The 22,507-nt window shown below is 42.2% G+C and overlaps 2 protein-coding genes across 17 annotated transcripts in view; one reads left to right on the top strand and one right to left on the bottom strand.

Annotated features, from left to right (window-relative positions):
• Window positions 1–3,989: 3,989 nt before the first annotated feature.
• Window positions 3,990–19,182, bottom strand: GIN1 (gypsy retrotransposon integrase 1). 2 transcript variants are annotated; one of them, XM_052701016.1, is made up of 8 exons: window positions 19,077–19,182; window positions 14,562–14,707; window positions 13,431–13,624; window positions 12,026–12,331; window positions 10,697–10,885; window positions 10,432–10,599; window positions 9,708–9,996; window positions 3,990–6,867 (listed from the first exon to the last, which is right to left on the bottom strand). In XM_052701016.1, the coding sequence occupies exons 1-8, from the start codon at window positions 19,100–19,102 to the stop codon at window positions 6,569–6,571; spliced, it is 1,617 nt and encodes a 538-aa protein (XP_052556976.1). In that variant the 5' UTR covers window positions 19,103–19,182; the 3' UTR covers window positions 3,990–6,568. The 2 variants fall into 2 exon arrangements, with proteins under 2 accessions (XP_052556976.1, XP_052556978.1); XM_052701018.1 differs by lacking the exon at window positions 19,077–19,182 and adding an exon at window positions 15,280–16,285.
• The window catches only part of PPIP5K2 (diphosphoinositol pentakisphosphate kinase 2), a 53,257-nt gene continuing 47,298 nt past the window's right edge, over window positions 16,549–22,507 (top strand). For 10 of the 15 annotated variants that reach the window (XR_008210529.1, XM_052700973.1, XM_052700972.1 and 7 more), the window contains exon 1: window positions 19,237–19,349. The gene's annotated coding sequence lies outside the window, so the exon portion shown is untranslated. Of the gene's footprint in view, window positions 16,791–16,919; window positions 16,981–17,923; window positions 18,084–18,955; window positions 19,069–19,221; window positions 19,350–19,380; window positions 19,475–22,507 lie in introns of those variants that run through there. The other 5 variants (XM_052700978.1, XM_052700964.1, XM_052700967.1 and 2 more) reach the window with 5 other exon arrangements.

Raw genomic sequence — 22,507 nt, 5'->3', positions numbered from 1 at the left:
TCTTAGATTTTTTTTTTCTAAGCTAACTTTCTAAAATGCTGGAATATAGGCTCCATTTTGTAAGATGTGTTCTGTGTTGCTTCCTCTCCAGATATTGTGTACTTTCCTAGTGCTGACAGTGTTTTTCTGTCCTACTTTTGGAAGCAATGGGAGGGGAGGGAAAGGCAGGGGAGGTGGCTCCTACAGGCAAAACGATGCAGAGCCATCCCAGGAGCCAGCTGTGAGTCAGCAGTGGGTAGGATTCCTTGGGAAGCACATTGATTAAGAAGAATTTTCTAATTAAGCAGTGTGCTGTAGTAGTTAATGAGGATTTATAGATCAATACTGTAAATGGCAACTGCTTCTAGTTCGTGAAAGCTGGGTTTCTTTCTTTCTTACCAAAACTTGGGTCAGCAGTGTGTGCCCTGCTGCAGGGCGTTAGGGTTCAGGGGAGTGGGTCACGGTACTGAGAACCACGAGTGAATACTATGAAGACAACCTTGTCACGATTAAAAGCTGAAGTTAAGCCACTGTATATTTTCTGTATAAAAGAGATGGTAATAAACTGAAGTTTTAGCACCCTCTTTTGCCTTTACGTACAAATGAGCGTATTTTTTAATTCTTGGAAGTGAAAATGTTGTATCTCCATTGCAAATAATCAAAATTTGTTAGCAAAATATTGCTATGATGTAACTGCTCCCAAAACAGCTCTCCGGTTCCTGTGAAAAATTTGCCTGTGTGCTGAAGCAAAACCTGCACGCTGCTGGGTTTGGCCTTGGTAGCTTCAAAACAAAAAGAGCATCTGACTGGCTTTGTTAGGCGAGCACTGGGAGAGATGCGTGGGAGCCAGGATGCAAGGGGCATCAGATTTTTCTAAATGCCAATCTGCTTCCTTCTGCTCCTTTCTGGTAATATTTCCATCAGTTATTTCCATGTGAAGCAGGACATTCTGCTAGGAACCCCCTGGCTGATTTTGTCATACAAAGTAATAAAAAAAAAAAAAAAAGCCACCACTAAATATGGAGACATTTGTTTAAGAGCCTGCACTGGAAGTATTGTTATACCTTCATACAAAGATGGCACGGAAAAAAAAATGTTTCTTGTAAATAGTTTTATTAATTAGTTGCCAATTTTAAACTAAAAAACACAGGATTTTATTTTATTTTATTTTATTTTTTAATAATTAGAATGTGAAAAATGTAGCCGGGTGGGGTAAAGCAGCTCCAGTTTCCGGGTTTGTTGCAAGCCATCGAAGGCTGAAAGTGGTTTCTGTTTACACAAGTGTTAACAGAACCCTCCCCAGTTCCTGTCCGCCACCACCACGCTTCTCACTGTGGCTTTATAACGTTCTTAGGATACAGCTGAAGAGAGAATTGTGTTAAAAAGGAGAGAATCTCTCAACACTGCCGTTTTATTTTCTCGAGATGGGTCTCAGGCTGCAGCACTGCTCTGTGAGACCTTGCCCTCAGGTTTGGTGAGTGTCCATTTTTGTGTAAGCCACAAAGCTGTATGGAATGTTTGGCACCATGGCAGTCAAGGTGCAAGCGGCCTAATGCACAAGCAGACTTTTTTGTATAATGCATATTTTGTGAGTGGTCAGTCACGCAGCATTCAAATAATATGGGTCGTGCTGCTTCCCACAATTACCATCTAGTCCCAGACGCTGTTCTGATGTTTTCCACATCCATATGCCCACAGGAAGGAGCACTCCAGGCTGCATCCTGCCTGCTGCCCACTCCAGGTCCGACTCCCACCATCAGTTCCCCTGTCTGCTTGCACCAATCCAACCTGCTTGAAAGGCTAGGAACATACTGACTCTACCAAATGCAAAACTGATGTTATGGCTGTGGGTATATTTGGAACAAGTGTGTTGAAGCAGATTTCAGTTAGCATGTTAAAAATGGCATGCATCTATGAAGTGAATACCAAAGTGCAGCCTTTGCTGAGAATGCAATCTGAGGAGGAAAGGCCTTCCTGGAAAAATGAACCACTGCATAGCAGCTTCACGAGTTGTCATACCTTGCTAATGCCCTGGTGGCTGTTGGTGCTGGGAGCAGAAACAAATGGAGCCCATGGCCATAACAGTCGCAAGAGCTGAGTCTGGCATCTGAGTGAGTACCCCACACACTGACAGACAGACAGCTTCTGTCAGGCAACAGAAGTAATCAAGCTGGAAAAGCTAAGTTTGCTGAAGCCTCTCCCATTTCTACAGGATGAGTTCCTGCTCTCCTTTTTCTGGGTCTTCAATCTGCAGATGATGCCTCTGACTGGATGAACACTCAGTGCCAAGTTTATCCCTCTGATGGGGATAGATTTATTACTGTATTACCATGTATTACGTACCACTTGTAACTGAAATTCTGCAGAGAATACAGACCTCATTTTCCTGTGGCCCTTTTTCTGTGGGTCTCCCATTGCTGTGCCTGCCAACTTTGTGAAGAGTAATGAGTACTTCTTCCAGTGTGCCTAGGGACTGACACGGTGATATGCACTTTGTACAGGAGGCAGCAGTGAGGCACAGAGAGATTTAAGGCATAAACTGACAAAAAAATTTCAACTACTTTGAAGTACAGTGTCTATGTAATCTGATTTATTCCCTTTCAACCCACTTGGATATCATTTTACACATGCAAGGCTCTGCTTCTTGCCATCAGCTGAAGCTCTGAGTATTCCCCATCTGCAGATCAAAGCTTGGTGATTCCTTCTGAGCACCCAGAAAAGGCCCACCTGAGTTAACATCTGGTTAATTATGGAAAGCTTTATCCACATCATTTCAGGGCCATCACATTGGCAACTTGCAGTGAGGCAGCACAGTCTGCAGCTGGGGATGCTGTCCTGCTCACAGCCTACTCACAGCCCACCTATATCTGCTATCAAGGCAGCACGGCTCCTGCAGGCCCCTTCCCCACAGTCAGGGGATCCAGGAGCCCTGCAGGCAGAAGGACACCTACAGGCAGTACCCATAACTGCAGTATGGCTTCTGCAAGTGCGGTGTTGGGCTGTGTAAAAGCAGAGGGGAGGAAAGGGGAACTTGTTAGGGAAGACAGCCCTCAGGCAGCTCCTGAATTACAAATTTTAAAATAAAGTTACTGCCTGATTTGCTGTTACTTCTTTCTCAAGAGGCTTCTATGCCAAATTAGAACTTATGTTCTGCACTGTTGTGCACTGTTCTTCAACTGAACAGCTGGGGCTCTTCAGCCTGGGGAAGAGAAGGCTCTAGGGAGACGTTATAGTGACCTTCCAGTACCTGAAGGAGGCCTACAAAAAAAGCTGGGAGGGACTTTTTATAAGGGCAGGTAGAGACTGGATGTGGAGAGATGGTTTTAAAGTGGAAGAAGGTAGGTTTAAACTAGATATTAGGAAGAAATTCTTTATTGTGAGGGCGGTGAGATACTGGAACAGGTTGTCCAGGGTTAAGCTGCAAACACCCTCTCCCTGGGGGCTTTCAAGGCCAGGCTGGATGGGGCTTTGAGCAACTTGGTCCAGAGGGAGGTGTCCCTGCCTATAGCAGGGGAATTGGAACTAGATGATCCTAAAGGTGCCTTCCAACCCAGATCATTCTGTGATTCTATGATCATAAATGTCTACATACCAGGATTTCCATAGTAGGACCACAGGCCTACTATGTTATTACTGGTAGGTTATCTACTGTGTATAAAAGGGATATCAATCATCTCCTGAAGACATTGCTAATTCCCATTTATTCATTCAGCCTTCTAATTGTCTGTCTGGTCTTATTGACTTCTGTTGGATTCGTGTGCAAGCAGCATCCTCTGTGCTGATTTTCTACTGCCTGGTGAGACTGCAGTGCTTGCGTGTTTTTGTTCTAGTTAGTCCAGTGAGTTAGCTGAAAACATCTATTTAACTGCTGCAAATAGTAATATAATATTTCTTCTCATTTCCTGTTTTGAAAACACCAAAGAGGTAACTGTGCAAACAGATTCTGATGTCATTAGAGTAACGATGTCAGCCATAGCAGATCACTGATACAGACATTGCACAGCCATGAGTAAAGGAAATTCATCTATTTTTCAAAAGCAGTGGTTCCAGAAGATTTGTCAACGGCTCGCTCTGAAAAGCAGCTCGTAAGTCATTGCTGTCCTTCAACAGGGAACATTCCGTTCTTGGGAGAAGGAGGGAAAAACTTTAAAATATCAAATATTGTCTAGACCTGGAACACATTAGCCCAGGACGAGCAAATGCTACACAACAGTTAAGGAAGTATTCAAATATGAGATATGGTTCTTCATTCAATACTTTGAGTGTTCATACAGAGGCTTTTCACCAGCAAATTGTTTCTCTTTTTTTGTTTGTTTTTCCTTGACGCGTTTTTCATCTAACTAGTTGCTAGCTGATAATTGGTGCCAAAATCAAACCAAAAAATGCTGGGAGGTGCGAGCAAATTAGCTGTTATTTCATGCTGTGCTCTTCTATCTCCTGAACAACTTGTCACGAGGGGGCACAAACTCTATTAAAGAACAGAATTTCTAAGAATTCTGACAGGGAATAAGAGTCTTCTGCTACTGTCCCACATAAAACAAGCCCTCATGCCTGGTTGCAGATGGGCACTTTTGCATTCACTGAGAAGGTTTGTGCTCACCATGCTGACAAGCGTGCACTGTGCAGCGCTTACCCAGGGCGAGGGTGGAAGCTTCCTCCAGTTTCCCAGAGCACCGTGTGCTATTTGCCATGTCTCAGGTTTCCTGGTGGTATCCTTTCCACAGTTTCCAGTGATTGTTTTTCGAATCATTACCTTGAAAACCCTCTCCTTTTTTCACTAAACATCCTATGTGCAAAGAAGGCCTCATTTTAGTGCACCCAAGGGGCACTAATGCTTGCCTGTTAATGCAGTAGACCATCATTACCAGGAAACTTGAATGATCAGCATTACACAGACTGTTAAATGGGTACTGTTTTTCCTATTCTACTGTCAGCTTAGCATTTTATTTTTCTCCAGTGTAGCTACAACAAGCACACAGCATGTGTTATGCCAGAGCTCCCCCATGCACCCGCCATAGAAAAGAGCTCCACGGAACTGTGCACGAGTAACAAATAGAGCTTTGCTGGCACAGCCTGTGAGCCTGGCTCCTGCCTTCTGAAACAGTCTCAACAGGGAAAACATACGCAGGGAAAAGAAAGCATTTTTAGATGGATTTTAAGATCAGATCCTGGAATATTGTTCTTTCACTTAGCTTTGAACCGTTACACCACAGGCACGCCATGTAAAAGGTATGAGTTCCTACATGAGCTGGGTACCTAATCAGACTTGTGGATAAAGTCTTTTTACCTAAATTTAATAAAAGCCTTTAATAAATACTACTTTCCTCTTCCAGGTTTTCTCTACAGACTACCATTATAACTAGTCCTTTAATCTAAAAGCCACCTGCATTAAATGCCATATGGTAGTCAGCAGCAGAGACAGTAAGGAATGCCAGGTGTTCAGAGGGCAGGAGAAGAAAGTCTTCTGCAGTATCAAATGGATGCTGCTCCATTTCTAAATTCAGCCCCTTGCTAGCATTCTTCTTCTTCCTGTCACTCCCCTATAAAGGGAACAGCTTGCACTCATCAGTTTTCCACATGAGAGTTTTTGCTCAGCTGACTTTAGGAACAGCCACATTTTAATCTTACCAAGAAATACAGTCTTCCTGGCAGGAAGTCCAGGCCTGCAACAACTTATCCAATGAATTCAGAGAATGAACAACACCATTCCTCACCTTTCCCTGGGCACTGTCAGCAGTAATCTCCCAATCTATGCTAGCTCTGGGAAGATGTATCACTCAGGGAAACCAGATGCTTGTGAGGAAAGAACAAATAAATGCTGACTGCTCTTATGATTTTGGCATACGTGAGGAACTGAAACTGCTCTCCTAGCAGAGTTTTGATGAGCAAGGGAGCAGCTGAAGGCCTTGCTGTTCCATATGCAAAATATTACCTGTACTTTTGGCAGCTTTACAGTTTTGTGACACCTTAGAGCTATGGACTAGAGTATAAATTCAAAGACGTAAAAATCAGAGCTTGCAGCTTCTTACGAACAATAAAAAACAGTTTTATAAAAGGAAAAGAAACTTCCTGTTCCTGTTATATCAGTTTCTTTGCCCTTCTACAGGGAAGACAGAATTTCTGTTGTTTAGATTATGTGCATCCCACAACACTTCTGCCTGTTAGGAATGAGTCACATGAGGACTAATGAAAAGGTCATTACAGCGAAATATGTTGTGTCCTGAGAGGGTAACAGTAAAGCTGGGACTTATAATCATTTTACTAACATAAACTGAGCTACAAAGGCATGATGAGAACACGTGCTTTTACCATGCTGTGACAGTACTGGTAATTGAATGCTTACTTCTCAATGTCCATTTCAATTAACGCTGGTCATTTACTTGTTTTTAAGTATATACAGTAGAACACGTGCTTTCACCAGGTTGTGCCTACATTTTGTTAACAGAGTGATTGCTTTTTAATGCCCACTTCAGTATTCTTAAATTCATACAGCAAAGTGGATTTGGCTGAGGAACTTGGAACTATTCAAACTTTGTCTGTCTGCCACATGTACTCCAAACTGTTTGTCAATGAAAAGCCATGAGCCTGCTTAAGAATCTTCTATCTTGGTCTGAAGTGTCCAGCAAGGTGAAGGCCATTGTGCTGGCTTTGCATTGTTTGGTTCAACGCAATGATCTTCTGTCATCTCAGACTGATGTCCACCATCTGCTGATTCTTGGTCTTTGCAGGCTGAAGGTGGTGTTTGCACAGCAGACGTGACACTTCTCACATAGGCATTTATTTCCTCTTCAGCAGCAGGCTCCTGCTGGCCTGCGTTATAGGATCTCTCAGATAAGCCTGTGTAGTCATGGTCAACAACTATTGCATCTTGTAAAAAGTAGTGGTCATCTGCAAAACAGAAAGCACCCTTTAATGCAGATCCTTCTAGTTCACTGAAAGCCATAGTGAAGATGACAATGGGGTGCCACCTGTATTACTGGAGCAACAGCAGCCTGATTATGTGCTTTTCTTAATTCTACTAAACAATAAATGTCTGGTTGCATCTCATATATCCACGAAATGATGGTTGTGATGTTTAGAAGAGTTGTTGGTTTTTTTCTGCTGTGTTGTAGACTAGCTTGAAGACTGTCATAGTCACCTACTGAGCTAGTAACTTAAATGAATAGACATGCACATTCTTCTGCTTTGTGCACCAACATTCACAGAAATGTGGCATCTCCAAACTCTTGCTGGGAAATTGCAGTGCAGCACAATAGCTTCTTTTTTTGGGGGGGAGAAGAGAAATAAAATAGAATTAAAAATTAAAACAGTTTTATAGAATTTTATGACAGCAGCATTGATTAGTACTGTATAGTTCTACTGAACTTTTCTTACTGTGTTTGATTTTTCCAAGGGAGATATAATAAAATTAAATGCCAAATTAAATGCACGTCAGCATGAAATTTATACTTTTCTCCTGGAATATGGCATTAGGACCTATCTTCTCGCTCAGATGAGGACACTATTGGGAAAATAAGTTTTCTAGGGGCTATGAATTCATTCAGGAGTTACAATTCTCAACAGATGTGTCCTCAATCTGTCTATGCGCATTCTTGAATCACTTGAGCATTGGAACCACATGAATTCTCCTGAGTTTAGTATTTAAACTAAACGACATTAATGCATGAAAAAAATATTGTATTGCTTCAGACACAAGAATGCTTGTGTACACAGGGTGCTCTGCAACCTCTGCCAGGCATTCAAACACCTAAGCAACCCAGGTTTGCATAGATTTCTAATTTGTAATGCTTCTGCCAAGAGTATATACTAGTGCACTGATTCAGGATTTATCTTTAGACCAAGAGTGTTACAAAAGGCCAGAAAAATGCTTTGCTTCTACTTGCCCTTTCTTCACTGCATACAACTTTAAAATCATATAAAAAAAATAAGCACTCAATTTTCAGCCTTTGTCTTTCCTGCTAAAAAAGCTCAAACGCATACTTCTAGTGCAATACACAGAAGAAAACCTGCTCTAAAAATCTGAAGTGTAAGCAAAATCTGTAGCAGTACTAAAAGGTCATGGACACCTCACTTAAGCTGCACTTTCCCACATTCATTTCAGAGAGACAGCTGCAAATACTTTGTCCCCACTCAAGGTTATGCAAAGGGACAGCTATCAGTCTGCCACACCAGAGCTAGAGGAATAATAAGTTAGTTGCTAACAAAGAACAGTCCTTTGTTAAAATACAGATACTTGTGTCTTTAAGGATGAAAAAGCTGTAATTCACTGCCAGGTTTCACTGCTATTATTCTAATGAAGCTTTGCTTCCTTTCCTGACTTCTGCTAGGCCATTTAGTAAAGGCTGTCTATTACTTTGGACAAACCTAATTTACTTCTCTCCGCAGTGTAAATATGTATGAATATAAAAATATAATTTTAGAATTCATACATATGCATAACCCACTGATTCTCTCTCCCCCGCCCCTCCCATCCTGTGTCAGACAACAAATCTTCAGTTACTCCCTGGGAAAGGGAAGAATCCCCCCCTTTGCTTTCCGCTTCTGCAACGTTTGTTGGTGAACCTGTCAGACTAATCCTACAAAGACGGCTGCACTTTGCTTTCCAGACTCAGATACAATTTACTCAAGCTGCTGAAGCAGCTGCACAGGAACTGCTTGCAGGCCAAGCACGTGACTCTGCATCTCAGCTCAGCAGTTCAGCCAAGAGCTGGAAGCCACAGAATCACGGTCCTACAGCAACAGCAGCATCCGAGAGAACCTATGTGACACTGCAGTCCTGGTGACACAAGCTGCAGCAGAGGCTGACAAATGGCCTTGTTACCAGCTCCTAATGTGAAAATCCAGAATAACTTTCATCTCTGTAAACCCTCAGTTTTATGTGATGAAAGCAAGGGCTGTCTCAACATAACTGATGCACTTTAAAGAACTAGCGCTCAACCACATGTGCTGAAGAGGTGGAAATCCCTCCACTTTTCAAGAATCCTGAACAACAGTGACAGAAGTCTTCCAAACGCTGGGAATTCCTTTTCCTACAGATGCCTGAAGTGACCCACAGGCAGCATCAGCAGAACGTAAATGGCTGCTGTTGTTTGATTAATACAGACCATTGTAAAAGGGTACATAGAATGTGCAAGAGAAATAGTGGCAGCTGGTCACCTAAGTGTTTAGGAATTTACCTCTTCATGACAGCAGTTTAAAACAAACTCTCTGCAAGTCAGGTTTTTGATGTAGTTTTTGTAGTTCAAGGTTTTAGAGGACAGGTTTTTTGTCTAAACAGGTACTATCTGTACCAGCCAGAGTAAGCACAAACAAACAGACAAACGTTTCCAATGCACAGAGACAATTAATATGGATCCTGTCTGTATCAAAACAGGAACACAGTCAGAAGATGCTCTATGAATACAGTTCAGTCTGATTATACTTCTAGAATATTTCTGTCAACCAGCACGAACAGGGCCAAACCACATATTAGAAGCAATTAAATGGAATTCTTTATTTTAAAGACTTCAAACACGATGCATTAACTTTGCTCCACACTCTGCATAGGTTTGAAGACATTAACACACTCTGTTCTCATTTAATAACAACTGTAATGATTTCTCCACTAGCTAGTGTTGGTTCCATTCACCATGGTATCTGAGTGATACTTTTTCATTGTGACAACCTCACCTAACACTCCTGGCAGTAAAAGTTAACAGTATACAAATATATAAAATATACACACACACCTTTTTCATTGGACCCTCTTACGTACGGCTTGAGGTGAGACATCTTGATGGGCCTTTTCAACCTGGATCCTGTGGCATCTCTTAATATTGCACAGCCATTTTCTGTAATATAATCTATAATACAAGGACCAACCCATTCTGACTGGAAACGACCATCTTTCCACCAATTTTTTCTTTGTCTGAGGACTTCATGACCAACTTTAAGTCGAAGGGTACTTAATTGCTTTGGCTTTCTTCTGATGTTGATTTTATTTCTAGGTTTCTGTTCATCTGAAGTGGTTTTCTCCACCTGCAATAGACATTTAAATGAATTACATTTTCTTTATCCAGAAATAATCAAATATTTTCATAACATTGATTAATAATGCAGAAGTTTAACATCAAATGTCTTTGGATGTCATCATATGTAGAACAGGAGTGTTCTGAAGAAATGTATTTTATCTTCATGTCCTAAATCAATAGTCCATAGGAAATGTTTTTCAGTTTCCTCGAATATGCAGTCCTATAAGTCAAGCACAAACCTTCTGGAAACATATTTATTTTCTTACACATAAGCATACATACACTGGACCCCAGGGATTGCAAGCTGAAGAAAAAAGAAAAAAAAAAAAAAAAAAAGCATTGCTCTAAAGGTTGGTTATACTTCAAACTTAAATCTCTCCATCTTGTGTTTCTTTTCTCATCAGTCTCCTTCCTAGTAAAGGTTGAAATTAAAAACATGTACCTGGCCATTTGAGGTTTTCTCTTCTTCAAGTGCTCGATTAGCTCTTCTAGTTGCTTCAAATATTTTCGCAAACATGTTGTCTTCTCCTTCCACACATATGTTCATTGGTTCAACAACATACGGGTTACGACTAAACATTTGGAAATAAGGGGTGTTTTCATCTGGCTCCTATTTATTTGGGAGGCAAGAAGCAAGCCAATTTAGTATGCAGTTTTTGCACATATTTTGTGGGACTTCAGTCAAAAGAGGAAGAATGCTTACTTACCAAATTAGTCAAATTGAAAGCATAGGCAATAGCAGACAAATGTTCATCCCAATCGTTTGGATGATCTATGCAGTATTTGTTAAGAAAAGCTTTGACTGTCTTGCATGTTCTTTCACTCACTTCATTGGTTTGAGGATAAGACAATACTATCTGTTTCATTCCAAACAGTGCAAATAGTTCTTTGTTTATCTTGGAAAGAAAAATAAGACAATTACTGAAATTTTCCATTTTTTGTATGCAGTTAATGTAAACATACTCAGTGGTTTTCTGAGTATTTTGCTGGTGAGGTGGCGAGTGAGCAAAAGTCTTCTATACAAAGATTGTTCTGAAAGTAATGCCTCCTATTTTATTACATTGGCCCACAGTGGCTGTTGGTGGTAGGGCAGAAGACGTTGGACCTTTCCACCAATATTCCACTATATTTTTTTGACACGTGACAGACTGAAGCAGAGGGGCAGTCTGATAAAACTGCGTCTGACATAGAAGTACGTGCATATAAAGCAAAGATGTGTCATTGCAATCCACCATGTAGGAAAAAATAAAAACAAAAAATGGCACCCACTGACATTCATCAACACTTGCTGAATGTTTACGGTGACCCAACAGTGGATGTGAGCACAGTGAAGTGGTGTGCTTCAGCAGTGGTGACAGTGGGTCACTTCCATTGGTGCAGATTTTGATAAGCACAGTATGCAGGTTCGTGTTCATAGTGTAGTTAATGGTGCTATGTTGAGAAGTTGTTCTGTGAAACAAGAGCTCTATCAAAGAGACTGGTCACTGTACTGTTGTCATTTCCATGGATATAAATATGAGGCACTACTTTTGGAGCAACCTACTCTTACATAACAGTCTAAACCTAGGAGTGAGTGCTAAAGGAATCAGTATGGGTCAGCATACAGTAACCAATGGTTTCTAAATGTATTTCTGCCACTAATTCAATTTATTATTTTTTTCATATCAAAGCCTCATGATTTCATAATTTCTGTGAGGATCAGACAAAGTTCACTATATCTAAGTGTATTTTGACATTGGTTTATCTGCCATATTGGGCAACATGAAATACTGGATAGATGAAGTACAGTGGAATGTTGGTGTGTAAAATATTGTGTCCAACTAAATGACAAAATATGCAGTACGACTATTAAAAAGTCATTTTGCTTTGTTTTTTACCCAAAGAAAACAGTTCTGGGAAAAGAAAAGAGAATAAAGAGAATAAGCATTCAAGATTTACTTTTTTTTTTTCTCCTCACTAAAGGCCTAAAATGCAAATTTACTGAGGAGAAAAATACATTTTTCTTGAAAAAACAAATCATCTATGTAAAGACTTACCTGGTGAACAAGCTCCTTCCCTTGGTCAATAGGCATTTTTTGAGGTGGTCCATATAAGAAAAACACACTGATGATTGCCCTAGCTATTTCAGCTGCTGAAGTATCACGCAGAGGCAAGATAACAGTCCATTTTGTGAACAAATCTATCATGACTATGACATACTTGTGGCTTCTTTTGGTAGCTCTAAATGGACCCATTAAGGCTACAGTGACTGCTGTCCAGGGGTCTTCTGCTTTGATAGGGTATGGTTTGAGTGTGGTGGTGGTTGTACTCTTTGCCACTTGGCAATGCTGGCACGCATACACCTAGTGAAGAAGCAAGGGAAGATCCTGTCAATAAAAAGTGATGGTAAAGGTTTACAACAATGAAATATCATAAATCTCTACTATTCCTCTGTAAGTCAGGTCAGATCAGATCACATCAAATTCATTTTATCATCTTTCTTATGATTGGCTACCCTTAGATTTTTCCAGCCCTAGGATAAGAAAAATAAAACCAAACAAAAGCACAGTGAAGACCAGGGTAAGGGTGTGTGCAGCAATTCAGGGCTGAGCTCCCCTCATCCCAAAAGCACTGTGCTAGTTCAGGTGTATAATATCAAATTCAGATTTCATCACCATCAGTAAATACTAAAGGAAGCATGAAGCACCCAAGCTTGAAATAAAACAATTTCAATCATTTCCCTTATGCTTCTGTTGCAATTGCTGCAGGCAGTAAACAATGGCAGTGAGCAAAATCTGCCACATACAACACAGATCAGCTCTATCTACAGGACAGAACTCATTTTCCAGGTTTGAGAGAAAGCAAGACTCATTTTTGGTTCATGTTACAGTTGCACTAAGTACTCAGGTGATGCAGCAAGCTGATAGCAGCAATAATTTGGCCACAAGGAACAACGTTCACATACAGTTTGCTCAAGGATCAGCTTCTGCCTAAGGATTATGTCAATGTATCTTTGGGTAAAGGAGAAGGAATATCCCAAAGTAGTGATTTGTTTAACTGCTTCCCCAGCACACTAAGTTGGAAGGCAGAGGCCCATTCTCATCTGCCAGCAGTCACTCTGGCCAGCTGTGCACTCAGGATGGTATGTTGCAGCCTAACAAAGATATGTAAAAAGGCTTGCCAGAGAAGTGCCCAGTACACTGAAAGAAGTCACGTCTCTCTACCAGTAGCTAGCATACTACATAGCTGTATAGCTATACAATATAGCTGGCTACACAGTTGAGACGAAAAATAACAAGTAGCACTGCACTTTGACATAAAGGCTACTTAAAGTTTGATTGTAAGCTTCTGTAACCTCATCATCAAGCAATGATGAATGCCGTATCACAGTCATACAGTTACAAAATGTTTGCAACAAAGACTACATTTAAAAAAAAGTATCCTGTAGCTGTGTGACCATACCCACTGTTTGACATCATTTGTAACAGAGGTCCAGTAATAATTAGCTTCCACTAAAGTCAGCGTCCTTGATATGCCGTGATGAGTGCCTGCAGCATTTTCATGGCATTTCTGAAGCACCTTTTTCTTTTCTTCATCTGAGACAATTACTAGGCGCATTTGTTTTCTGTCTTTTCCAACATAGAACAATTTATTTTCTGGAAAGAGAAAAATACCAGCAAGTTACAATCAAGAATATTGCCTTCTATAGTTGGTCAGTTTGCTGAACTATTGGGAATGATTCAGTGCAGAATTTATTAAATCAACTTCATTTTACCTTTGTGTGAAAGTAGATTTGTTGTGGGTGGTGTTTTTTTTGTTTTGTTTTGTTTTTTGTTTTTTTTTCCTCTCTCCCTGATTTGTTTGATTTAAAAAGACTCTCATTATTTTCTCTTAAGAACCAGTTGTTCACCAACATTTAACTATCTGGACATGAGGTGTTAAAAGCGCAGGTCAGAATGCAAACTGTTCCCACAGATCTTCAATAGTAACACAAGATAGTCCTGGGGGTGTGAAAGGGATGCAGGCAGTATCATGAGGTGCATTGAGTGCTTGCCAAGCAACCACACATTGTGATCTGTGGCTTTAACCCCTTCCTGTCTTCTCTCTAAAAAAAGTTGGGTGGATTGGATGTGACTGAGAGCACAAAGCAGACGTAAAGGCTCCCTATGTCTTCCCAGGGATACAACAAAGCTGGGGTGGGTCAGGAGGCTGTAAGGTAACAGAGCAAAGTCCTGCTGCCCAGTCACACACAAAATGTTTCAACCAACCCAAACCTTCCTTGTCAACAGCCACAGAGCAGGACTTCTACTGTTGTCCTATAAACAAGGTGTTGCAAAAGAAAGTTCCCCAGTATCTAAATTAATGTTTGTCTTTCTAACAGATACATAAAACTTTTGAGCAAAAACTGGAGGAGACTAAGTTTCTGTAAACATTCTGTTATATATTAACAAGGGACAGGCAGGCTGCTTATTCATGGAAGATGTATATTAAAAATTACAGCATGCTGCACAGCAAGATATCACTCTCTGTTCGTATCAGTAAATCTTCACTTAAAAATCAATTTCTCAGACTAGTTTGGAAGAACATGTTTACCTTTGAAAACAAATTTTTTGGCTGCTCTTCTGATTCCACTTCTTTCACTTGATAGTGTTGTGGGATGATACTCCCCCGTTCTTTTGTAGTATGCAATCTGCTTCAGGTGGAGTCCACCATTTTTTCCACTACGGACCATTGTTAACCTGTTCAAAATGCACAGCATTTGTTAGTTGGAGCAGCTATGAAAGCAACACATCTTCACTGGTTTAACTCATAAAATTACTGCAGTTTAGACACAGGTACCCCAGTGAAGTAGCAAATTAATTTATCTAATTGAGCTTTTCCTCCCAAAAGCAGCTGTATTTCAATCCCACAAATTGCTTCAAGTGCTGTTAAGCTTTGTACACCTGAGGGCCTTTTGTACCACTCATTGCATGTTATCATAGAATCTCTAGAGTCAGAAGGCACGTCTAAGGGCCATCTAGTCCAAATCCCCTGCAGTGAACAAGGACATCTAGATCAGGCTGCCCAGGGCCTGCTGCAGCCTTGCCTTGAAAGTCTCCAGGACGGGGCATCCACCACAACACTGTGCAACCTGAGCCAGGGCCTCACCATCTCACTGTAAAAGAATTTTTCCTTATATGTAACCTAAATCTACCCTCCCTGAGCTTGAAGTCATTTCCCCTTGCTCTGTTGCCACAGATCCTGCTAAAGAGTCTGTCCCCTTCTTTCTTGTAGCTTCCCTTTAGACACTGAAAGGCCACTATCAGATCACCTCGCAAGTCTTCTCTTCTACAGGCTGAACAGCTCCATCTCCCTCAGCCTGTTTTCATAGGTGAGGTGTCCCATTCCATCATCAACACGGGCAATCATGAGCGCCACCTGACACACCATTTTGCCATACACAGCACTGGTTTTGTCAACCTGTATTTTGAAATTTCTAAACAATAGGATCTTCCATTATATTCACTGGAGTATGACAGGTGAAATTAAATCAGAAAAATTGATTGTCTCACTTTTAAACATTTAGATAGCTTTCACATGGAGGTGTGCTGCGGACTAGATGCGTCCAAACAGTCACCCTGATCTGAAAAAAAACCCACACAGACAAATGGGAAAAAAAACAACTTCCCAGACAGAGACTGACACATTTATTTTCTTCATTAATTCATTTGACAACCGGATTCTGAAGCCCCAAATGAGACTGTCTGCAAGTTAATAATTAATTCCCTGACATGGGCTGACTTCTCTGATCACATTAATAAACTAAAATGTCATTAGTAAAATGCGTCACTGGTACAGGAAAAGCTTAGGTGTACCACTGAATAGCCTAAAAATAATTACCAATTAATGATAAGCAGAAATATTCGCACAGGCCCAACAGGCTCATGATTTCTTTTCTTCAGATCTGCTCCTGCAGTAATGAACGTGTAGATGGAACAGCTTTTTGATCCTGCTCTAATTGACCTGTACTAGAGCAGGATCAGGTTTAGAGCCTGCCACGTTGTTTTAAATGAATGCCCGTTATCCACAGCATTAAACCAAACTTCTTTCTCATCTTTCCAGCAGCACAAGACCAGACAATGTGACAACATGCAGCCTGCTAAAAGGAATAGTCAGATTGTCTGCCATATCTGCTAAGCAGCACATAATTATTAAAAAAAGTGACAGTATCCAGCCACTCCAGAATCCTCCACCTCTTTACATGTCGATGTTATTTGAAAGCACAGTGTATAAGCTAAGATATTTAGCTTCCGATTTCTAGATTCTCACCTGCCTTTACTATTTTTAGGGTGGTGTCTAGAGTAGTATCTTACAGGTGGGAAAAAGGTAAAGAGCTCCACTGTGATTATAGCTGTTTTTAATCACTGTTTTCCTGAGAAAGTGAAATGCTGTATCTGATTTATAGAATATCTTATTCCCTTTATGTAGCTTGGCTGTGTTATCAATGCCAAATGCATGCCAGGAACTTCTCATTCAACCAATGACAAGACCTTTGACCCACTGAATATTTCAGTTTGCATAACCTAGATCCAGCTTGCAAAATAGCCAAGTCATCATTCAACATTACAATTTCAAAGTAAAATTGTCATAATTGAGAGAATTTCCACAACTAAACAACTGTTCCCATCAGAAAGGAGAGCATTTCAGGAAAGGGAGGAGTGAATCCAGAAGACAGTACTGTTTTTAGCTATCTTGGCTGGCATTCCCTTTCTTGGAAATTTATATCTGATAGTACAAGCCAAAGCAGCTGAGCTGGTAAACTGGATAACAGCAATAAGAAAGGTGAGGCTACCATGATACATGTATTGTTTCTGCATTAACTAGCATATCTGATAGTAAAAGATTACTGGTAAAAGAACAGTTAAAATATTCCATCTGCTAAGCATATGCATTCAATGTGTCTTCACTTAGGGCAACTGCTGAAGGCCAGCCTGAAGTTACAAGAGCATGCCTGGAAGTCACAAGTGGCTGGGTACAGTTTCTGAAGTAATAGCAGAGATGCTGGTCCATTTTGGATGGTGACAGATTTTCATATGCTGCACGAAAAGATGTTCCAGAACAATCTTTATTCTTTCAGCATGAAAGATCTGATCACACATGCCTTGCTTGAGACTGTGAAAGTTCCCTATGTAATATATGGTTATAGGTTCTAAAAAAATAAAGTTGCACAGCAGTAAGATCTATCTGAGAAACAGTGCAGCTTATACTTCAGCTGAACAGAAGTTTTGACTTAATTCCTGCAATGTCAGTTTCTGTTATAGAAATGTGGCAGAGTGCACATAATCTTATGAAGAAAGAACACGTTTATGTATCTTGTGTAGCATCCACAAGCATTTAGAGTATTGCGTGTAATCCTGAACCAGCAAATTTAAGTGCTTCAGCAGGCTGCTGGACTCCTGCCTAAAAGGAAAGCATTAAGTGAATTTCCTTCCGGCATATTTAGCTTGCTGCGTCCCCACTCACTTTTAGGTCTGTGCACTTGGTCTAATAATAAAAAAAAATAAAAATAAAAGAAAAACCAAAAACATGTTACACAACCTTCTGTTTCAGTTATTTTAGAATAAACCATTACCACAGATAATTTACACAATACTTCTATCAGTATTCATACCATAGCTAGTACTCTATGCAAATGAATTAATTATATAATGAGTCATCAGTCCTCAGTACTTTGAAGTAGGGAAGGAATATATGGTTTTACAGTGAAGGAAGAGGCTGATACTTCCCTGTAAGCAGAGCTGCTCTTGTGTTAGCATCTTTGTCAAAACAGCCATGGCTATTAATACTTCACTATTTTGCCTTTTAATGTCCATCTTCCATCCCCACACAAACTGCAATAAGATTCTGAGATCCTGTAAATGAAATGTTTTTTCAAGAACATTTGTGTTTCTTTTCCCCCTTTTCCTGAATCACAGGATCGTAGGGGGCTGGAAGGGACTCCTGGTGTTGACCTAGTCCAAACCATCGACTAAACCAGGTTCCCTCCAGCAGGTTGTATAAAACATCCAGGTAGATTCTAAATATCTTCAGAGAAGGAGATTGCATGACCCTGGGCAGCCTGTTCGAACCTTCATGGTAGGTAAAGTTCTTCTTCATATCTGTATGGAACTTCCCGTGTTGCAGGAAGTTTGTGCTCATCACTTCTTGTCTTGTCTCTGTATACAACTGAAAAGAGCCCAGCCCCATTCATTTGACTTCACTCTTCAGATATCTGTAAGTATTGATAAGATCCTCTCCCAGTTTTGTCCAGACTGAGCAGCCCCAAGTCTCTCAGCCTTTCCTCAGAAGGGAGATGCTCCAGACCTCTCATCATCCAGCCCTCTGCTGGACTCTCTCCAGAAGTTTCCTCTTTTTTCTGAGAGGCAGGAGCCCAGAACTGGCCACTATATTACAAGTGTGGCCTCACCAGGGTGCAGCAGAGGGAAAGGATCACCTCCCTCGACCTGCTGGCCGCTCTCTCCATGGTACAGCCCAGGATACATTGGCACTCTTGGCCACAAAGACATGCTGCTGGCTCATGGCCGACCTGCTGTCTACTAGGATCCCTAAACCCTTCTCTGCAGAGCTCTCTTCCAGCAGATCAACCCCTAACCTGTACTGATGTGCCTAAGCAACCATAAATCAAAGCTGTTTTCATCCAGACCAAGCAGCACCAGAAGCAGGAATTCTCCGGATAGCCTTACATGATCTCCTCAGAACCAAAACCCTCCCTGAATGGTAACAGACTTCTGCCGCCCCGGGGCATGCTTGCAATTAGGTCCCCACGAACGTCTCATGTGAGAAAGGAGCCGCTCCCACCTCCTCCGATAGGACTACAGCTCCCATGGTGCACTGCGCCGCTCAAAGCACGCTGCGCAGCCCGCGCAAAGCACGCTGGGAGCCCCGAACAGTCGCTATCCGCAGAACGGCTCCACCTGGCGAGGCCCGCGCATGCGTGAAGCGGCGCCGGCGCGATCTTTTTCTTCCCCCCCCCGTCCCGCTCTTTGGTACTGATTCGCACCCCCTTCTTCGGGATCCGCAGCCAGGTCAGCGTCGCACTGGGCGCTGCGCAGAGCCACAGGTACGCACCTGTTCCTGCAGAGGTACTGGCGCATCCACAGCCTTCTCCCGGTCGCTCAGGAGCAGCAGCGGCAGCGTCGCCACCCCTCTGGTCGGGACTTATGTGGCGCCCCCGGAAGTGCGGCGGGCAGGGTGGGGGCGGGGGCAGGCCGCCGCGGAGGGCGGGGCGGCGGCGGCGGCGGCTCTTCAATGGATCGCGGGAGCGCGAGCTGCGCCGCGGGCAGGTGAGGCGGCGGTTGCTAGGTGTTGCGGGGCGGCGACGGCCGGGCCGGGAATTTGAAGGTTAGCGGTTCTCACCGGGACCTCGGGTGGCCGGGACTGCGGGGAGTTAAAGGACTGTAGAGACGGACGGTGGCAGGAGGGATTGGGCCCCACTGTGTGCGGCGGGCGCGGCTCTGCGGAGCACGGTGAGGCCGCCTCGGCGGCGGGCGGGGCTCCGAGCGCAGTGCTGCGTGCGGGGCGGCGGTGTGTCTCCCGAGCGGGCCCGGACACCGCTGTGAGTGCGGCGCAGGGCTCGGGCAGGGCGGGTTGCCGTTCCCTCGGCACCTTGTGGCGCGGCCGCGCTCGCAGGGAGCTCATGTGCGGATGAGGCGGAGGTAGAGAGCCCGCGTCACGCTGCGCTTTGTCCTGGTGAGCGGCGGCGATCGCGCAGCGCGCTGCCCATCTGCACGAGCGCTGCTGTGTGAAACTGCTTTTGGCGCGGAAGCTCCGTGCTCCTGGTGGCTGTGCCGAGAGCGGAGCCTCAGCGAGTTGCACCTGCTGCAGCCTTGGTGCTGAGCTTTTTCCCCTTTGCAAGCAGTTGGTTGTCTAAACGAAGTCATGTGCTCTTTGTGAGGGTATGGAGAAGCTTTTTTGACAGGCTTGAGCTTGAGTGGGATCTCTAAAGAAAGACACTCTTTCTTGGAACGTTCAAAGTTGGCACGAGTGTAGAGGTATTCTTGTGATGTGTTTGACAAGATTTGTCGTGGAAATGAACATGAAAGTCAAAGGACAAAAAGGTTATCTGCTCTGTGGCTGTGCAGGACTCTTGTGCCTAATATAACTTTGTTTACCTGCTTAAAAAATACTACCCCTCTATCTTGAAGGGATGACAGTGATATTTACCAGAAAGCTTTTTTTAGCCTTCTAAGGCGGTTCAGACACTTGTTTTGAAGTATTGTAATATCACTTTCTAGTTTACACTCTCCATGCTGAAGGGCTGTAGGCTGCCCAGCTGTAAGTGCAGTGCATAGAATGGCTCAGCTTAAAACTTGGAGTGAGTTTTAGCAGACTCATTGCAGATGGAGAAAAGTCACACTTTTGGTGGATGAGATGTTAGGAAAGCATCGTTTTTCTCAGTAATGAAAGTTGTAAGGGGAAAATACTTGTTTTGAACAGGCTTTTCATGTTGTTTGGTGATTCTGAGTGTCTGGAAATTCTTTGCCTAGAAAACTGCAGTTACTAGGGAGGAGAGTAAACATCGGGAGATCAGCCAGAAGGCTGATGCCTGCAAACTATAGCAATTGTGCTTTAAGACCAGAAATCTAATTCACTACCATCCTCAAAGGCGTGTTTATTTCTCGTCTGTAAGTTGGCTTTATGACAGTGTCCTGGTTCATACAGCACTGTGCAACTGTCAATTTTCAGTACATGATAAGAAGATGTATGCAACTGCTGTTATTTGGCTGGCCAACCTGCACAGCACTTCCAGAAATGTCAGTGCTCTTCTAAGTAGCACTGTCCAGAGCTGCTTCCAATGGGAAACACTGTTAAGATGGTTGTTCGTGGATTCCTGTAGGCATCTCACTGGGGAGGTATTGCACATCAGGTACCTCCTGCTTGAAATCTGAAGCATTGAGCCTTCAACACTAAGAAGGAGCCCTTAGCTTCAAGAGAAACTGCAGGTGAAGTTGTTTTATGGCAGCTTAATGATCAGAGCATTTGGATGGAACAGGTCAAAGCACAGTTTATGTTCCCTCCTGTCTTCGTGGTTTTGAGTCCCAATTTTCTGTGTATTGGAAGAATGTTTTTACCTTCTCCCTCCCAGCCTCCATGATTCTGTAACCACTGAGATGAAAAAAAATGTGAATAAAAGCACCTATACTCTTCACAGCTAAAAATGGACTGCAGGTAACAACAGTACAGTAGTTATTTGGCTAGGGAGAACCTTTGGAGCACCTGGTTGAGGGAGGAAGGCTTCTGGCTCCTCTTCATTCAAGTGCATCTTGTGATCTCAGTAGCACTCAGTGGAGCGAAACTGAAAAATTGGTCAGTTTCAGTTGTGCAGTGGGAGCTGTTATAATTTTTCTGGTGCATCCTAAAACTTCCTGTTCATGACAACATGGTACCTCCTGGCCAAAGCAACAACAACAAAAAAAGAAACAAACAACAGGTGTTTGGAGAAAATTGGTTACTTTAAAATAAATGTATATTGGCTTTTACGTAAGAAGTCAGATGGTACTAAAATAATGCATTGCAAAGGAGATCTGTAAGCTCTTAAATTTCATTACTATTATGGGCATTTAGTGATGGAAGGTACACAAAATCATCCTAATTATTTAAAACTCTGCACACAAATTTAAAATTAATAGACAAAAAGAGCAGTACTTGGATCACACATTCTGACAGCCTGCTGAGCACTAGCAGTACAGTGCTCACTCCAGTGGCACACTACTTACTTTCTCCTTGCAGAACATATATTCTAGTAGAATATATGCATGCAGAATGCATATTCTAGCAGAAGAACACTAAGAAAATAGACCTCAACAACAGTTAATAGGTATTCACCCAGTTTTCCTGTTTCCACTCTGCATGTTTCAACAGCTCAGGAATCCAGCCTTGGTATTTCCCAAATTTACTTAGACCACGAAGATTAGCATTCCAGGAAAAGCCAGCATCAAATCCGCTCAACACAGCAGCAGTGGTCTGAACAGACATGTAAAAGAGGCTCAGTATTAACAGCTATGTTATGAACACTGATAAAAGCACAGACAAGTCCTCTTGGGTGTAGTGACACCTATCAGAGAACAAATACTACCTTCACTGAATTCTAATGGATGGTAATGGAACAGAAATTGAATAAAAATGCTTCTTGTCTGTTATCTCAAGGTAAAAAAAAAAAAAAAAAAAAAAAAAAAAAAAAAAAAAGCACACATCATACAAGAAATAGCTACCAAATGCTTATAAACCAGGAACCACTCAAACATGCTTCTTTTGGGAATGCCATGAAAACTACAGAACACTTTTGTGACATCTTAGCATTTAGCTGTACAAGAAGTGTCACTGGTGCTCATCTGTTACATCATTCTATACATAAAACAATAGAATTACAAATGGTTTGCGTTGGAAGGGACCCCAAGGATCACCAAACAACTAGAAATCCATTATGTTTCATCCAACTCAAATTAAGCAGGGAAAACCTGAACAGTTTCCATAACAATTTTCCAGGTTGTTTCAGTGAG

The sequence above is a fragment of the Tympanuchus pallidicinctus genome, unplaced genomic scaffold (assembly GCF_026119805.1).
Source record: "Tympanuchus pallidicinctus isolate F22 unplaced genomic scaffold, pur_lepc_1.0 scaffold4, whole genome shotgun sequence".
NCBI classification, from domain to species: Eukaryota; Metazoa; Chordata; class Aves; order Galliformes; family Phasianidae; genus Tympanuchus; species Tympanuchus pallidicinctus.
The sequence above is the reverse complement of the archived record's forward strand: the minus strand, read 5'-3'. Positions and strand labels throughout refer to the sequence as shown.

Bases quoted from the DNA above. Each gene is read 5' to 3' on its own strand.
- GIN1 (XM_052701016.1), bottom strand. From the start codon at position 19,102: ATGCGCCAGTACCTCTGCAGGAACAG. The intron at 13,625-14,561 runs GTAAACATGTTC...TTCTCTTTCCAG, and splicing joins CAAAAAATTTGTTTTCAAAG to AAAATAAATTGTTCTATGTT. The intron at 10,886-12,025 runs GTAAGTCTTTAC...TTTCTTTCCAAG, and splicing joins GGAAGGAGCTTGTTCACCAG to ATAAACAAAGAACTATTTGC.